Consider the following 19,321-nt stretch of genomic DNA (forward strand, 5'->3'; position numbering starts at 1 on the left):
ATTTTTGGTTCTTTAATGGAAATGTCATCATTCTTTTGTTAGGGTCAACAACGTAAAGTCACAATGTAGCATCAGATTTGCAATAAGATGAGTTAATTATGCTAAATAATTCAATATAGTAATATAAATCTGTTTTACTTTCTTTAACTACTCAGTCATGACTATCTTGTTTTGTAAACCACAACCTCCTTTCTTTTTGTTTAACCTGTATGCAACAAAGGCAGATCCAATTAGAAATAATTTGTCATAGCTTGTATACTAGTCAGCAAGGTCACCTAGATTTCGGCTTCATAAGTTACCTAAAAGGCCAACTTTCAGGATTCTTTACTTTGAATAGAATATTGATAGCAACATTCACTACATCATGCCAATCAGAAACTGATAGGTGATTATATATCTTTGATGAATTTTTAAAGGGGCAGAAGGAAGGAAGGAATGTTTACTTAAGGGAAACTTAGTAGACAAAAAAAATCTTTAAACGTGGTATTCAGGAAGAGAAATCATTTTTTAATTCTTTGTAAGTGGAAAAAAGATGTAAACACAACTGGCCGAAGAACTACTCAGATAAAGCTAATAAAGTTCTTTTTAGAATTACATTAAAAAAAAAGAAAAAGAAAAAAGAAACTGAGAAGAAAAAAAAAAAAAAAGACCAAAGAAAGAAAAGCTGTGAAGGAGATAAAAATGGAAACACGTAAAAGATGGAGAGGAAAATAAACATGAGGAGAGGTTATAATAAAAAGGGGAGAGGATCCAACCTGTCACCCCTCCTTCTCAATTGCCTTTGTGGACATGAGTTCTTAGTTTACCATCTTTGTCTGAAGCCTCTTCATCACTGAGAAGCCCGGTAGTAACCAGCACACAATCAAATGCTGCCCGATTCATTACCGTTGATTTTGAAGTCACAGTGAAGAGTCAGTCTAACGGGGAGCAGCAGGCATGATAAGGGCCCCTGGCGCACCTGTAGAAAACAAAGGAGCCTTGATGTCTCCCCTTCCATTTAATAGAATAGCAGAGCAGTGTGACAGTGCAAGCATCCTTTGGTCAATTTGGAAGAACCACAAAGATGGATTTGTGTGTGGATTATTTGCCTTCACCATGTAGCTTGGCTTTACCAAACGTGGATATAGTATTCCCACAGAGAGAAACCTGTTCGCTCACAATAGTGAAATGTCATTCTAGCACTTCGATGGCTTGAAAGACATTTATGTTGGCCTGTCCTGTTCATACATGATCATAATAAAGAAATTAGGCAATTATCCTTAGCATATTACAGTCAGTGTCTCCAGTTTAGCCAAATAACTGTCATTGGTTCATTCATTTATTCAGTAAATATTTTTTAAATGCCTGCAATGTGCCAGCTGCTACTCTAGGAAGTAGAGATTTAGTCATCAACAAGACAGACCAAGTCCCTGACTATGAAGTATTTGCTACACTGAAAACCAATGAGACTGCTTTTTTAGTCTGATACACAGCTAGTTGATTTATTCTCATATTTACTCACAAGGATTTTTCACTTTACACAAAGTTTTTTAAACTCTTAAATGGGGAAGAATAGTGGGTAAAGAGAAATGATCCTTGGTAGGGCTCAAAAAAAAAAAACCAAAAACCAAAAAACAAAAAACCCCCAAGCCAACAATAAAAAACATGATCCTACCAGCCAGCTGTAGCTAGGAGCCCAATTCCCTTCATTCAAGACTGTATGGCTTTCAATAGGGGCAGTTCCCCAGCTAATCAAAATTTCAAAGGACACAGAAGACCATTTAATAGGATTATACCTAAACCTGTTATAGATTAAATTCTCTGACTGTTTGACACCACAGTAACTAGCCCAGATTTGTATTTGCAAAAAAAAAAAAGAGAGAGAGAGAAAAATTCCTCTCTTGATAGAAACAAGAGAACAGAATATCTTGTCCCTCCCCTTTCCTCAAAAAAAAAAAAAAAAAAGGGAGGGGAGGGAGAGGGAAACAAGTGCCAGGAAACAGAAATCCCACCTCCAGGGTACTGCTGGCAAAGTCCAAATGCACCAAGAAAGCACACAGAGCAAGGTTGCTTCTGATGCAAAACCTCTGGCCCTTGTTCCCAAAGGCCTGTGGCCAAGATCTAACATTTCTCCCAGAACTGCAGAAACAATAAATATCCACCTCTATGTGACACAAATGGTTAAGCATTGACAAAATTTGAAATAGGACGTACTAAGAACCCTGCCTCTGGGTTGCAACCACTAATCTTACTGCACCTTTCAAGTTTGAGGATGGCTGTAACTGACACTAGAAACCCACCAGTAGGAAAATTATGTGAAGAGAAAAAAATACAAGCATTTCCACCTCAAAATGGATGGTATTGGAGGAGACACACACTGGATAAAATGAGAAGTAAGCAATATTCTTTTAAAACATGATAGATAATACCTTTCCATGGACACGTGTTCACCCCCAAGCTAATTAACGTTCAGACGAAGCTGTCGTTCTGATATCAATTTAAGAGACAAAGATGTTCATAAATAGAAAACTAGGTAAGTAGGAGTTTAAGCAAATGGCTTTTCCTAAAACATATGAAAAGTTTTAAAACTTACTTCTGTATTGACTTTTACCATCTGGGAAGATATTTCATAGCTAATAAAGCAGTTTTCCAAATGATTTGCTCATAAGATCAAGTCTCCTAGAAGGTTGGAGAGAAATCTTAAGAGCTAATTCACTTTTTGCTAAGATTGCTGATTCTTTCCAGATGGTTTTTATTTATACAGGTTTAGTAGCTGATTCCCATTTGCAGCATTTTTTTTACTTGACTTTATACTTCTTATTAGGAGACACTTTTAAGTCGACTTATTTACTATTCAACTGATTCTGTGAGCTAGTACTGTAAGTATAGATTTTAAAATACGGTAGAACTGCCATTGACATGTAAGACGGCAGCTGGTGTTTAGGCTCTCTGATGGGGAGAGAGGGGTGCGCTCTGCGCCACCGCCCTCAAGGGGACAAGACTTGACTGAATCTGTCACCTCAGAGGGTGCTTTGTCCCAATTGTACTGGCTGGTGTACAGACACATCTCCCATCGTACAGCAAATATTGGCATTTGACAGGTCATGTTAGCAACAGACATTCATATTTATTATTTATAAACATGAATACATGCTCACACTTGCTTAATTTGGCTTTCTCATAATTTTAACAGGACAGGCACTGAAATATATTATTGTGTACCTGGGAATATTTTCCCCAAATCTGAGTCCTAACAAACATGTATGTGTCCTAAGAAATTGCTGTTGCTTCTTCCTTCATGCAGTGATTAACAGCTTAGGCTCTGATTCACTCAAACGTTCTAGTTCTGCCAGTAATTAACCTCTCTAAATCTCAGTTTCATTAGCTGTAAAATGAGGATAATCATAGTCTGCCTATAGAGTTGTTATAACAATTACATGAGACTATGCACATAAAGTGCCTTTGGATAGTGCCTTGGAAAAATAGGGCTCAATACATGTTAGGTGTTATTATTACCATATTTCATTAAATCTAATATGTCAGTGACTGCAAGATGCACCATTATAGAGTATACCACTATGAAAGAAATAAAAACACTACCAGTTCAACTATACGATTACAATGTAATGCTTTTGCCTTTTCATTACTTAGAATTTTTATTTTACGTTTATTGAGATAGTCTTTTTAGATGGAGACAGGTTTTATTATACAGAACACTTATGCATGTATAAAAAGGGAGATATGAGTGAAAAAATGGTTATTTCTAAGCTTCTTCACATTCTGAGTCTGACTCCCTGAATTGCTTTTTGACTCATAATTGCTGATGGCCATGTTTTCCCCACACAGTATCCTCTGAGCATCAAAAGCACTGGAGATGCTGGATCATCTTCTAAGCCACTGACACTTTTCCTGCAAGTTTTCATGCTGATGCTTCTTGGATCTCATAGAATGACAAGAAGAGAAGGTTTTCATACAATAGCCAGAATGGATAGTTCTTTCTCAAATGACAATTGAATTGCTTGTTGACTGAAACATCAAGGAATTGCCTTTGTGTTGTCACACCATCAGGAATAATAATCCAGTTGACATATGCACAGCAATGACACCCAAAATTGGTAAATTAGAATCAAATACAGAATTTTTTCTGTTACTTTTTTCCCTTTCTCATGTGAGTAAAATAAGATGAGTGAATGTCTAGAAACAAAATGAAATTGAAAGTAAGACACTTTCCAAAAAAATGTAGGTATTGATTCTAATAGTGTCCACGATGATCCAGCATTTATTTGTTATTTATTCATTTACCAAACATGTATAAAATGTCTGTCCTATGGACACGTGTTAGGTAAGATATCAGGAATTCAAAGAGATTGTCTTCACCACTAAGACAAAGTGATGGATGCAGCCCTTTGGCAATGAAAGCAAGCAAGCAGGTAAGCACACCACAAATGCAGTGACTGAGGGTCGTAAGAGATGCATGCACAAGGTATACTGGAGGCACAAAGGAAACCTCGATGCATTCCCCTTGGACCTGAGTTGGGAAAATACAAATGAGTTTCTACACCAGCAAAGGAGGAAAGGGCATTGCAGGCGAAAGGGGCTTTCCTCAAAGGAAATGCTATATCTTCTGATTTTTTTCAATTTTATTTTCTATGTCCTGTGTTTCTTGCACTAATAGGTTGAAATCAGTCATTTCTCTTTTTTTCTGCTGGGAATTGTCTGTTTATAACTTTTGTCTATTCTCCTCTTGGGTTATGTTCACTTTTTGACCTGTAGGGATCTTTTATATATTATGGACCTTAACTCATTACAAATTATATACTTTGCAAACATATTCTTCCATTCTGTCACTTGTCTTTTAATTTTGCTAGTAGCATCTTTTATATCTGTCAATACTTTCCTTTACATTTTATGGTTTTTAGATTTGCTTCTGAAGGCCTTCCTTATACTAAGACATATTCTAAAATATATTTTCTTCTATCTTAAGCTGTTTTTATCTTTTTACAATAAAGTCTAATGCTAAAACATTTTTAAATACTGCATGTGGTTGGTATAATATTTTCCCCCAAAATGCATATTGAATTTAAACCTAACCTTAGATTTTCTGTTAGCTCTTACCAGATCATTATTAACTTAGAAAATTACAAGCAGGCAATTTCAATAATCCATGCCAACAAAGAAAAGTAGTGTCATAAATGAAATAAAACTACTCTTTTAGTTTCAAGTGTCAGAAATTTCCATCATATTAACTTTGGTAAAACAAGACATTTTTTTGGCTCTCTTAAAGAAAGAAAGGGCATGCAGCTTATTGTATGTCAATTGTATCTCAATAAAAGTTCTTAAAGAAAAAAAGAAGGAAAGAAAGAAAGGGCAGAGATGGATCTGTCCTCAGGAATGGGTGGATCTGGGAATTTAAAAGTCCTAAAGACCAAGTCTGCCAGTTTCTGCTTCTGCTTCTCTCTTTGTGCTATTGTTTTATTTTGTTTTGTTTTTTCCTCTAACTGCAGACAGATTTTTCCCATATGGTAGGAGAAATGGGTACAAAGCATTCCAGACACACATTCCCCCAGTTCAACAACCAGGAATGTGTTCCCCATCAGCTCTAATAAAAACCAGATCTCCAGATAGGAGTCTGATTATACTACCCTTTAGCCACTGGTTATTTCTTTCTCAGGCAATGACCCATCCCCAGAGCCATCCCAGTAGCCAGGAGGATCGAGTTCTGCTCTGACTGAGCAGACCCGGGTCATGTTCCCAGCCCCGTTGCCAAAGCAGCAGAAGAAATAGGGTAGCCACAGACATAACTGCCAAGAAATTCACTAACAATAAGTCCCTCCAATTTGTGATTTGCTACAATCAATAATTATAAAAGCAATATAAATATTTACATTTCCCTATTGACTACATTAGATTTTTAGACATGCAGGTTGTCTTTCTCTCTTTTCATCCTCTTAGGCTCACATTAAAATTAATTTTCATAACCTTAATACACAATAGTTGATTTGAAACTTGGGTTTTCACCATTTGATCCTTAAGACAAATTGTTTAACCTTACCTGGTTTAAGGCGTTTTCATCTGTAAAATGAGGTCTTTGGTTTTATGATGTAGGGAAATGGAAAGAAGACAACACAAAAGAGAGAAAGGAGTCAGGGATTCAATATTTGCCACAAATGATTCCTAAATCTACAAATGCATAAGAAGAAGGAAGCTCTGCTCATGGTATCACACACCTCTATCCTGTACGCACTTCTCTATTCTGTTTGTGTTACTTAAGGAAAAGATAAAGCCCAGAATTAGAATTCTCTATATATGAGTCAGAAGCTCTCTCAGGAACAAGTAATAGAAACCCAGCTCAAATTAGGTTAATGGAGTGAAAGGGGGTTTACCAGTTCCTACAACCGCGATGGGGATCACACAGTCCCGAAGGACAAGCTGCAGAAACCAGGGTCTCAGAAACTGTAACGGGGACTCAAAGCTTCCAGTGCTCTGTGTCTATTTTGTTCAGTGCTTATCTCTGCTTCTCTTTGCACTTTTACTCTCATTATTTTGTAATAGGGGGCGCGGCTGCCAGAAGCCTCAGGTTAGCAGCCATGGCCAAAGGGTGTCTTTCCACCCCGAGAAATGAGCCTGGCCCTAATTGGGTTATGTGTACACGACGTGGGCCAGCTTCTGTTGGAATGGGAATTGGGCACATATTTATTCCTGTGGCCGGGGAGATGGCAACTATTAACCGAAAAATGGGGTGGATGGGGAGTAGCGTTGCCAGACTTAGCAAATAAAAAGACATCCTATATTCAGTCTGGCAAGCCTAGGTGGGGGAGCTTTCTAAACAGGCAAAATGAATCACCACCAGTTTGTTCCACTGTTTCCTCAAGAACCTTGTGTCCTTTGCCATTCTGCTCATACCAGTGGGCAGACTTGCAAGCAGACAGATACCGGCTGTCATCTCAGGAATCTGGCTCAGCGTGAAGTGTGGAGGGCATTTACTATATTATTTAATCCTTCTTGAAAAATTCCTTCTTGGCTTTCCTTAGAGCTAACATGACTCTTCCATAAGCATCTTGGTGGCTGTGAGCTGTGCACTCTATCTGAGTCACAGAATCACAGAGCTGGAGGGAGGTCTAGAGGCCTTGGCTTTTCCTCTGGTGGTCTGTAACTTTGGGTGACTTCGCAAACTACCCAAGAATTTCACACATGGTCATTTCTAGAAGAGGGTCCTTACCAACTATGTTCATGCCGCATAAAGGAGAGAGGCAGGTGGAAGGAGATGACTTGGGAAACAAGGCAAAAAAGCTTTGATCAGTGAGGAGCCGGTTTTAGACAAACACATGGCTTAGAAACCGTGAGTGGAAGGACCAGAGGGAAGTAGCCTGACGTGGAGCAGCTGCATTGGTCCCATTGAGGAGTTCGGTTAGAGTAGTGGAAGCAGAGCCAGAAAGGGTAGAGGAGACCTGTTTACACAGTTCAGAGTGAAAAATCGTCAGGAATTAGTGCCCGGTATTTTCCATATTTAAATTCAGTCCTGGTTTTAGCGTTAACCAATGACATATCATCAGTTTCTCCCACTGTCAAGAACCAACAAGCAGCACACACATCGATTTTGTAAAAGACCACATTCCATACTCACTGAAGATATTGTGCAATCTGCAAGCTCGTCATGGTCTCACCGTTTAATGATGTTTTTAAGGGAAAGTACTTCTTCTCATATATCTGCCCTCTTAATGTTTATTTTTACTGAGGGAGTTGTGTGCACGAGGATGATTCTACTGTGGTGTCAGTTTAAGCGATTTTAAAAAATATGCATGATCCAATTCACTCATTTTAGTTTACATGATTCCCATTTTGACCTTACCTTCGATGAGATGAGGTGGGAAAGTGTCAGATCAAGTGTTAGCTGACCTGTTCCAGACCTGCCTCTCACTCGCACAGGCTGACTAAACGATCACAGACGTGGGCAGAACCTCGGCTTCTCCACCTGCAGCAGGAGGGCTCTTGGGCCAAGTGATCTCTCGGCAGGTTCCAAATCTAGTAACATCAGATTTGGTAGCTGAGGAAATTATAATTGAGACCATGGAAAGATGGTGACCTTTTGCTGAACGTGACCTCTTGTTAAGTAAGCAGCACTCTTGGATGTGAGATAAGAACATGGGCTTTGGAATCCAGCAGACTTGGGTTTGAATTCTGGTCCTGACATGTCATATCTTCCTTAGTCCCCACATTTCTGAGACAGAAATAGAAATACCTGCTCTGTAGTGTTATTGTGAGGAATTCATGAGAAGAAGAGGTGTAGGAAGCCCTCTGTAGAGGGCTAAGACCCTGTGTAAATCCCCAATACATGGGCACTAGCACTGCTGTTCATCGCATGGTACCTCATCAACTGGGCCAACACGGAACTAGAGAAGTTATTCCAATCATTCAATCATTTGTTCATTCATTCATTGGTTCATTCAAAAACACTACATCTGCCCGGTGAACATCTGCAAGGGCATGCCAATAGGCATGGCCTCTGGCTACAGAATTCCATCCAAGCACTGTTATAGTCTCACTTTTTGGCTCCCCCCAACATGCTGCAATTGCAAGAAACATTATGGAATGGTTATCATTACGGTGTCTTTAAAAGTAACCAGCTCCTGGTTTTCATTAATCTTGGCCCCTAACTTTTTCATGAGAAGAAAAGTCAGTGAACTCGTGCTGCAGCCTCTATTTCCAGAGCTGATGTGTTTAGTCACTCGCGTGTGAAACTGCCAAAGGCAGGCGGGGTTACTGTCCCATGGAACATCAGCACGGTGTTTATCATTTTGGCATTTGAGAATGCCGTCAATACGTGCAGACCCGTGACAACCTCAAGATCTTGTTTCCAAACGCGCCCTCGATGAATAACAGCCCAAAGGAGCACAATTACCCAGACTATGATTTGGGTGGAGAGTGAGGCTGGGAATTGCAATGTGTTTCCAAGTGCTTTGGGGGTAAAAATCCATTGCTATCATTACAAAACAATACAGTCTTTGGAAGCACAATAATGTGTAGGATGGCTTTAGAATCAGACAACTTGCTTTTGCTTTGGAAGCACAGATTCAAGTCTGGCCTAGGATAATCACTGGCAGAAGCAGCTTTCTTGATTAAGTCAGTCCCCTGAAAGAACATGTGTCTTTATTACAGACAGTGCCTTCTCCTAATCCCCACCTTAGACTCAGAGGCCAAGTTCCCAGCAGCTGAACTCAAGGCTCTCTCAACCCAGAGCACAGTGCCTCAATCTCAACCACTGGTAATTTGAGATAAATTCAACTTATGCTGTCTCTGTTAAGTGCCCCAGTGGTTCTTTCTCCTTTCAAATGACTCAATCTTTTGTTTCCAAATGGTATCGTGGAGGTATACAACGGCACTAAGGCGATTATTTTTGACTACCTCCTAGAACTCGAGAAACTCCTTCACAGAAGGTTGAAACCATGCCTGGTCATTTAGTCTGACTCGACTTTAAAAGGCATCGGATACAAATAGATTCTGGGAAATAAATCAACTTTAGGCCTTTTACTGCTGAAGGCTTAAAATAATTCCCAAAAAGGCTAATTATCTCTTTTTTGCTCAGTAGTTGGGCTTAATAATAAGCACCAAGCATATGGCAGAGACTGGGCTGCATAACCCATCACAGCCTTCTGCTCCGCAGCGGGGGTGTTGGTCTGCAAGGAAACTATATACAGAAAGCTTATACATATTAATAGCTGTAGTGTGTACTATTACTGGAAACTGTAAATGCTAACCTGGCTTCTAAACACTTTTTTCAACTCACCAGTAATCAAAGAAGCACCATGTAAAATAACACTAAGAATCTATTTTTCATCTATCAGATTAACAGAGATTCTTAAAGGATGATAATACGGAGGAGGATTTGATGAAATAAGCACTTTCATACCTTATGGTGAGGATATAAATTGGGACAATATTTCTGAACAGCAATTTGGCAAGAGGTACAAGGGCCATAAAAATATTCGTATATTTTGATACCATCATTTCATTCCCAGACATCTATCTTAAGGAAATAGTATAAACCATGGACAAAGATTTAAACATAATAATGTTCTTGCAACACTATTTATAATAGCCAAACGCACAGTGAAAAAAGAATGATTAAGCCAATTGTGCACCTCTACCGCATTCTATGAGATGGTATGTAGTCTTTAAAAATCATGTTGACAAAATTATGTTCAAAGACAGAGGGGGGAGTATAAATAGGATACAGAACAATGGATGCACCATGATCTTAAGTATGTAAAAGAATATATCCAACACACACTGGAGACAAAATAATGTTATTTTAAAAAATTCAGCCATTTCTGAATTCCTGGATATGAGCTGAAATGTGTGTTAGTTAGGGATCGGGAGAGGGGAGAGGAAATGTCTAAGCCGTTGTCCTTGGGGAAGCTCTGAACCAGCAGAATAATCCAAGTCCAATTGCAAAAAATATTCTGTTTAATATTACCAAAGTCTGCCTTCACTGAGGGCAGTGGGAACCTCTACAGAGCATCTCCGTGCATTCAGAAAACAAGTATTTATGGAGCCTCTGCTACGTGCCAAAACACTGTGTTTGGTTAAGGGGAGACAGAATTCAGCAACAGAGACACAGTTCCTGCCTTCACAGAGCTTACAGTCTGATCAGTCATCATCGTTATACTGTCTACTGATTTTTTTTCTCCTCAGTAGTAGCAACAAGTCAGGGATTTGGGAAAGAGATGTCCAGTGGGATATGTATGGCTGATGGATGCTGGACATAGCAATGTCAGATACCCCGTTGTCAGTTTCCTTTCCCGCACTGAAGTTCCTTTGTGGGATCCTCGAGACATTTCAAGTCTGTTAAACACGACTGCCTCATGTTCGCTGGGCTATGGGGAATAACATAATGGGAGGGTATGGTCCTCACACTTTGCAGCAAAGTAGGCATATGTGAGCAGAAGAAGCCTAGCAAAGTGCTCACAGGAGATGCTGAGAGAGAAGCACAGAGCAGCTGCCAGTCCAGAGCAGGAGGCAAGCAGAGCAACCAGGATGCAGACTGGAGAACATATGAAGCATCCCTAGAACTCACGAGACAGATATAAATCCTGGGAGGGAATATGCCAAATATACCTAGGGGTAAGTGGGGTTACGGATATATTCATTTTTTTCTTCAATCCACATATATTATCGTTACATGAATGAAATGAAATATAATTTTCAAAACCTCAGCCCTTACCACCCTCATATCACTTGTGTTGCTATTATTCTTTGTCTTCCTTCATCTTTCATATCATTTTTCTTTTCCTTCCTTCCCTCCTTTGCCTGCCCACTGAACACAAGTCTTGTTAGCCGGTCACATATGTAAGCGGACTCTTTGTGCCATGATCTATATTTGGTATTAAAATAGCAACACTCATCGTGCACTGGTTAAGCATTTCACATGTACTGACTCCTTTAATTCACACAACAACCCTTCTGGGCAGTAGTAACTCTATCCTTATTTAGCAGACAAGGACACGGAAGCGCAGAGACAGAAACCAACCTGCCCAGTCACGCCAGTGAGGAGCAGGACTTCAATCTGTACCCAGGAACTCAGGTTCCAGGGCACACACACACCCAGCCACTCCACTGGACAGCTGGAGGAAAAACACAGATGACTGCAGTCCCAGTTCTTACCCTAAGACTGCTTAGTATCTCAGCTTTTATACGAAATTGAGGGTACAGTTCCTGGGGTCCCGAGCCCAAGTATCTGATAAATTGAGTGAGACGAATCCCAGCTTAGCGCCATAGAGCACTCACCGCACCCACCCACCGTGCCACAGCCTCGCCAGCGGAGAGGCAGGACGTGGGGCTCCACTACTTAGCCATGTGATCTTGGGTATGTTCCTTAAGCTTTCTGACCTTCATTTCTCAGTCTACAGAATGGGGCAGGAATACCCACCTCATTCAACAATGTTTATATGTCCTTAGCACAATGCCTAGCACATAATTAGGTCTCCATAACGTTAGCTATTTTTCTCCATGAGTCATTAGCAAACTTTGTATGTTAGAGGACTCACTTGTCCTCATGCAGCTTACCTTCTAGCGGTCAGCAATCTGCAACCGATAGATTAAATCCAGCCCACTGCCTGTGTTGTAAACTAAGTTTTATAGGAACACAGACGTGTTCATTTATTTATGTATTGTCTAATGGCTGCTTTCATGTACCAATAACAGAGCTGACTAATTTCAACAGAAACTATATGGCCTGAAAAGCCCAAAATATTTATTCTTTTGTCCTTTACCAGAAAAGTTTGCCCAAGTCTGTTACAGACACACTAACTAGATGGGGTAACAAAACAAATATACACAATTGGCATGGTTTTCATCAGATTTTAGATATATATCTCTGTTTTGTTTATTTTATGGAAAGCTAAAGTAAGGTTTCTATTCTAGACAAATAGCATAGAAGATACGCAACATAAAAATTTAAAAATTGTCACCTTAAAACATCACAAATACACAAAGTTATTTGGCAAGATGTGAAATGGTTTACAAATTCCCCACATCATTTGTCCTTTCATGTGTCATTTCAACATTACTGCTGAAGGCTTCCTTCCTAGGCACTGATATTCTTATCAGGGAGGAAATGATCTATGTTTCAGCCCCTTGGTTCGTACGTTTGGGTATCATCTGCCTTGCCCTGAGATGAATCAAAATGAAACATTACAGGCATGAGAATGGGGAGGTTATGGCTTCCAGAATAAAACAGCAGCCTAGTGATCTATAGAACGTCTCCAAAGGATATTAAATTAATCAGCCAAGGATTATTGTGTATTTTTCCGAACATCTGTGAGCTCTTTCTTTAGGGTGTTTGGATGGAGTTTCTACGATGAGCTTGTAGCAGGGAAAGTACTGTTACTGTCACACAGATGGCATGTGGGGAGAGACTTCAGTTGGGCAACAAGGACTCAGCATTCAGAGTCCAGTGCGTTCTCTGGGATATGAACACGTGCTTCCCTGAGGAAGGGAGGCTGCGCTCTGTGATTTGTTTAGAGAAGGCTTAGGTTGGTAGGAATGGAAAATCTGGTTTTCCTATTGTGCTCTCTCAGAATCAAACAGCAGTCAAAAATCCCAGAAGACAAAACATGAGAGCTGTTTTTAGAAAGATAATTGAGGGGGAGGGGGAGGAGACCCAAAGTGTAGGGCAATCATACATGGTTACCAAGAAAGTGAGGGATTCCTCCGGAATTAAATTTCACATTGAGTGACAAAGATTACAGATCCTAACTAACTGGGGACTTGGGGAAGCATGGTTTGGAGGCAGAGATGACTGTGGAGAAGTGGAAACAATTTAGTCTAATGTACAAAGCTGCTGTGTCTCGAGCATCCATCACATTAATTGTGACAAAAATTACTTTTCAAGGAGGGTACTTAACAGAAAGGCATAATATCAGGGTTTGGTTACACTGTACTGTACAAAGACAAGGCAGTGAATCGGAGAAAGAACAGGGACTTTGGACAGACCTCAGTTTGCAGCCCAGATCAGCTACTCGCGCTTGTAGAAGCTCAAAGAAATTGCTTCGCCTCTCAGAACCTCCCTCTCCTCTCTCCTCAGCAGGCCATGCTGTAGAGTCCTCTCCGGGGAGCAAATGGCAACCCTCAGTGCCGCCCTGGGGCTGTCTGTGCTCCCTCCAGCTTCAGACTCATCTACATCCACACATTTTCATCCCTTTTTCCTTCCAGGGAATGGAGGGCCTCTCCTTTAAGGTTCCCTTTATTTGTTTATTTATTTATTTTAATTTTTAAAAATTTATTTATTTATTTATTTATTGGCTGTGTTGGGTCTTCGTTGCTGCATGCGGGCTTTCTCCAGTTGCGGAGAGCAGGGGCCACTCTTCGTTGTGGCGCGCAGGCTCCTCACTGCAGCAGCCTCTCCTGCTGTGGAGCATGGGCTCCAGGCACGTGGGCTTCAGCAGTCGCAGTACATGGGCTCATTGGTTGTGGCACATGGGCCCAGTTGCTCCGTGGCACGTGGGATCCTCCTGGAGCAGGGATCGAATCCATGTCTCCTGCATTGGCAGGCAGATTCCTAACCACCGTGCCACCTAGGAAGCCCAAGCTTCCCTTTAAAGCCACCTGCCCTTCTCCCTCCCACCTCCTCTGGAACCCCAGTCTCTGTATCTCAGATCTGTTCCTCCCTACCCATCTCGTAACACGAGCAAATATTCCTCATCTCTCTCCTAGAACTCCTCAATCTTCCAATTACCTCCTAATTCTGAAGACACACTGGGCTCCCAAACTCGTTCTCAATCCTGTTACCAGAAATTCTGGTAATAGATCCAGAGTTGGGCCAGGGAATTTGTGTTCTGAAAAGATTCTCCAGGTCATCTGAATATTTCCTTCCACCCCAACCTGCTTCCCAGATGAAAATCACTGCTTTGAACTTAGGCAGGAACCCCAAGCCAGGCCTGGTCATTCACAAGATGCCTGGAGTCACAGCTGTGTACCTTTTCAGTTGTATTAACTCTGTGCCCTCCTGGGAACCAGATGCATCTATGAAAATTTAGCTCTACCAGGTACCTCTGTTCTTCCTAAGAGGTCAAGTCAATTGTTTCTGACTGCGCCAAGTGCAGAACTGAAAGTACGCTTTATGAGATCCTTTGCAGATTTCTATGGTAATTGAGTATCTTCATGTCTAACTGCCCATTCCGATGCAATTATACATATGCGCTCTGCAATTGCATGTTCTGACCCTCAAATCCCAACAAACTCTCCACCAAGTATTTCTGGGAGTTCTCAGAGGTGACTCATTAGTGATTTCTGATATTTTTGTCCTCTCTTCTTGCTCCATCCTCCCTCTCCTGGGTGCTGCCGTTTTCATCAGTCTCTCCTGAACCTGCTGGACCTGCCAACACTTCCTCATAACTCTACAGTTCCTATCCCCTCTTCTGATGTTACTGCCTTAGCTGGACATCACTTTGGCCAGACTACTCATCCAACAGGCTCTGCTGCCTCCCCCAGCAAATCGCAGGCTTCTAATGTTGATTCAAGGGGAACTTGACCCCCAGGTTGCTGTTGGGAAGTGAGGGAAAACGTCTCTTTCTCCTTTTAGTGTGAGATTCTCTTAGAGGAACATCAGAGCAATGTGACTGGATTCATTAGCATAAAGGATGTTAGAAATAATTTTTCGGTGGTGGAATTAGTAGTTCAAGATCGGTGCTTGGCTAGATTTTCATAAGGATATTTGAAATACTTTCTTAGCTGTTTTTGGAGTGTGGATTGAAGATTGGGGAATTTCCAATGCTAACCAAAGATTATACTAACACTTAGATGTAGGTTAAAATTAATTAACACACACAAATCACAGTGTTTGAACTGTTTCAAAATAAACTATCACACAGGCAGTACAGCAGACTCAGACATGCTTCTAGCAGACGTCTGGATCAGGAGACAGATCCAAGGCACAAACACTCTGCTACTCGCAGAATTGCCCTTCTCCTCCATATTTGAGAATTAGTAACATTCTAGTTCAAAGTATGAGCCTGATGCCTTTTTCTAGAATGAGTTCATTTTCTCTCAGGAAGTTGCTCAGACTCATTTAAATAGACTCTGGGTGGCCCATCCAATATTTTCCCAAATATGCCCAAACTTGGCATTCCACCTACATATACCCTTGAAATGTTGCTAGCACGCTAGCATATATATACATATATAAATATATATGTACATATATACACACATACATGTATGTAACATATATAAAGAGAAAAGAACATGTATGTTATATATGTTATGTATGTTCTTTTCTCTTTTTTTCAGTCATATTTCTTTTTTTTAAGGTTTTTTTTTTTTTTTAATGTGGATTTTTTTTTTAAAGTCTTTATTGAATTTGTTACAACATTGCTTCCATTTCACGTCTTGGTCTTTTGGCTGTGAGGCATATGGGATACCAGCTCCCTGACCAGGGATTAAACCTGCACCCCACCCCCACACTGGAAGGTGAAGTCCCAACCCCTGGACCGCCACGGAAGTCCCTCCAGTCATATTTCTTTCCTCTCAGTAACTGAGTTGCCCCCTCCTTTCTCTTTCAAGAATTGTTTATCACATTTAAGATTCACTGATACCCTTGTTTTACTTTACTGTTAGAAGTGGAGGGGGCCCGTCACTCACTCCTCCTCATTTATCTGTTCTAACCGATTTATATTCAAGGAGTCAGTGAGGAAAATAGTATGATGCTGGCAAAGCTAATTTGCAGAGACACTCAGCCTCTCACTCCAGTTTGAACTTATTCACTAATAAGACTAAAAACCTGGAGAACTTCAGACCTTCCCAGCAAGTGACGGTCTAAAGCAACTATAGAAGATCAGGCTACATGAAGGAATTCCATCTGAAGTCAGGCAAATCCAAAAGAGGGGAAAAAAAGGGAGCCAAGGATTAGCATGAACCATTGGCACATTAGACCCATACAGGAAAGACCCCATGCACATGGGACTCTCATCAATGTCCTGCTCCAGGGTGTTGAGATACAGACAAGGGAGTAGGAGGAGAATGTCCCCCTCCTCCCCGCCACCATATACTCCTGATCAAATACTTTGACTTCTAGGGCCCATTCATAACTTCCCTTTGGCCCAAATTCACTTTTCAAGAAGACATAGGGGTCTTCTGTGCTAAGGAAATAGACATTTCAGAGGAGGAGCAAAGTGGAGTTAAACTCCCTCTTTTTGGTTCTCTCCAGCTTTCTTTCCTCCGAGGCAACTGGAGGGTAGGATGGGAGTGGACAAGGGTCTCCTGCTTGGAAAGTGCTTCTCCGTTTTGAAGACCTCACAGAAAGTGAAGGGAGTGGGACCCCGAAACAAGGGGCCTGGAGATAATTATCAGGACTGTCCATCTCAACCTTAAGGTAATGCGGATAAACAGAGCTCATAACTGTCCCAAGTATCTGCCCACATCCCCAACATCTGGGCCTCAAGACCTAGGTGAGCATTAAAAAGTCAGTAATAATTCTCAGACATTTGTGCCTTCAGAACCAAGTGGAGCATCTCCAGTAGCCATTCAGATAACAGGGAGCCCAGGCATCTCTTTGCTTTCTTTGGAGACCAGCATTTGACCACAGATAAGCCTTTCCCAAAGCACCTGCTTAAGTTTCCAAATATATCCAGCATTAGCGCTAACCCCAGCTTCATTATCATAGGCTGATTGCTCTTCAGCCAAGCCTGTGTACCGTTTCCATCCCTCTCACTCACATAACAGCAGTGGGGTTTGGACACACGCTTGATTGCTTCTAACACAAACACTAGTAACTATTTTGGAAACCTGACAGTTGCTCATCAGATTCTTTTCTAATGGCCTAATGTTACAGCCTTAGGACCTTGTTAAGGAATGATAATCTCATTTGAATCTTTAATTATCTTCCACCTCTTTTTATGGGTATAAACATGCAACTCCTTCATAGAGCTATCATCATATGAGTATGTTCATTAAGTCTAAGAGCTGTCTTTTACCATCGAGGCACAGAACATTTAAGCACTACTTTTCTGCATATTTCATCAGTTTAATTATCTGATTTATTTTACACTTTTCAAAACAGTAAGCCCCAATTTATGAGGTTTTGTCATATTGCTTACGTTGGACTCTGCTGTTCCTCTGGTTATCTCACAACAGTGGATGCAAATTTTCATTTGGAGGTGTGAAATTCTGACTCTCCATCACTTTTCAGAGTGAGCAGGAAGAAAGAGGAAGAGCCAGATGATTGCTGATTGTAAATTGAGTCCTGTTTAATAAAATTCATATTCTGGCTTGATAAACTTTCTGCTAAACGTCTCACTTAATAGCAAAATGATTCTGGGGTTTATTCTCAGGTGACAAGTTTACTTTCCAAAATCAGATTAGAAATTAGTTGGATTCTTTGATTTTTACTTTTGCTTCTTTGAATTTTTGACTTTTCCATAGAGAAGATGAATTTCTTGTATAACTTAATAAAACTGTAGTAAAGACGTGAATAATGTTGTGAACACTTCAAATCACCATGAAGACGTTAGCCCCGTGGGAGGACTGTCTGGATGAGTTGCTGCCCAGCACTGACTCTGAGTGCAGCCTTCTAACGCTTCCATAGTTCATTGAAGCGAAGTCTGCTGGGTTCATATGGGAGCGTGAATTCAGCTTTGCAAACTCACTCTGCTCCAAACACAGGCATGGATAAAGTACAGAAATACAGAAAAAGAGTACCAAGAAATTCAACTGACCTAAGAGGTGCGACTAATATCTTACTGGCCAGTCACGGAAGAGATTTTTTTTTTTTTAATTCTCTGTATTTTTAAAAAAAATAATGGGGGAAGGGGAAGGAGATTAAGAGGTACAAACTTGGCTATTGTAAATAGTGCTGCAATGAACATTATGCTACTTGTTTCTTTTTGGATCATGGTTTTCTCTGGGTATATGCCCAGTAGTGGGATTACTGGGTCATATGGTAGTTCTATTTTTAGTTTTTTAAGGAACCTCCAAACTGTTTTCCATCATGGCTGTACCAGCTTACAATCCTACCAACAGTGCAGGAGAGTTCCCTTTTTTCCAGTCCATCAACAGATGAATGGATAAAGAAGAAGTGGCACATATACACAATGGAATATTAGCCATAAAAAGGAATGAAATTGAACTATATGTCATGAGGTGGATAGACCTAGAGTCTGTCATACAGAGTGAAGTAAGTCAGAAAGAGAAAAACAAATACTGTATGCTAACACATATATGGAATCTGAAGAAATGGTACTGATGAAACCAGTGACAGGCAAGAGTGGAGATACAGAAGTAGAGAATGGACTTGAGGACACGGGGCTGGGGTGAGGGGCAAAGGGGAAGTTGGGACGAGGTGAGAGAGTAGCATAGACATATTTACACTCCCAGCTGTAAAATAGATAGCTAGTGGGAAGTTGCTGTATAACAAAAGGAGATCAACTTCATGGGAGATGCCTTGGAGGGCCAGGATGGGGAGGGTGGGGGGTAGTCGCAGGAGGGAGGGGATATGGGGATATGTGTGTAGATACAGCTGATTCACTTTGGTGTACCTCAGAGACGGGTACAAGAGTGTAAAGCAAATATATTCCAATAAAGAGTTTAAAAAAAAAAAAAGAGGTACAAATTTTCAGGTGCAAAATAAATGAGACATGGGTATGAAATACACGGAGACATATTGTAACTAGACTTATTGTTGTGATCATTTTGAAATGTATAGAAATATCCTGTGTTGTGTAACAGGAGCTAATACAATGTTGCAGATCAATTGTACTTCAAAAACAAACAAACTCATCTAGAGATCAGATTTGTGGTTACCAGAGGCAGAGGGTTGGGGGAGGGGGAATTGGATAAAGGCAGTCAAAAC

At 40.7% G+C, this 19,321-nt stretch overlaps 1 protein-coding gene across 6 annotated transcripts in view; it reads right to left on the reverse strand.

The window, feature by feature from the left end:
- Window positions 1-533: 533 nt before the first annotated feature.
- The window catches only part of MAIP1 (matrix AAA peptidase interacting protein 1), a 72,807-nt gene continuing 54,019 nt past the window's right edge, over window positions 534-19,321 (reverse strand). Inside the window, exons 5-6 of one of the 6 annotated variants that reach the window (XM_057745559.1) lie at window positions 6,032-6,065; window positions 534-958 (exon numbers count right to left, since the gene is read on the reverse strand). In XM_057745559.1, the coding sequence (XP_057601542.1) occupies window positions 863-958; window positions 6,032-6,065 (130 nt within the window). In that variant the 3' untranslated portion in view covers window positions 534-862. Of the gene's footprint in view, window positions 959-3,678; window positions 3,920-6,031; window positions 6,066-19,321 lie in introns of those variants that run through there. The other 5 variants (XM_057745568.1, XR_009055089.1, XM_057745561.1 and 2 more) reach the window with 5 other exon arrangements.

The sequence above is a fragment of the Hippopotamus amphibius genome, chromosome 8 (genome assembly GCF_030028045.1).
Source record: "Hippopotamus amphibius kiboko isolate mHipAmp2 chromosome 8, mHipAmp2.hap2, whole genome shotgun sequence".
NCBI classification, from domain to species: Eukaryota; Metazoa; Chordata; class Mammalia; order Artiodactyla; family Hippopotamidae; genus Hippopotamus; species Hippopotamus amphibius.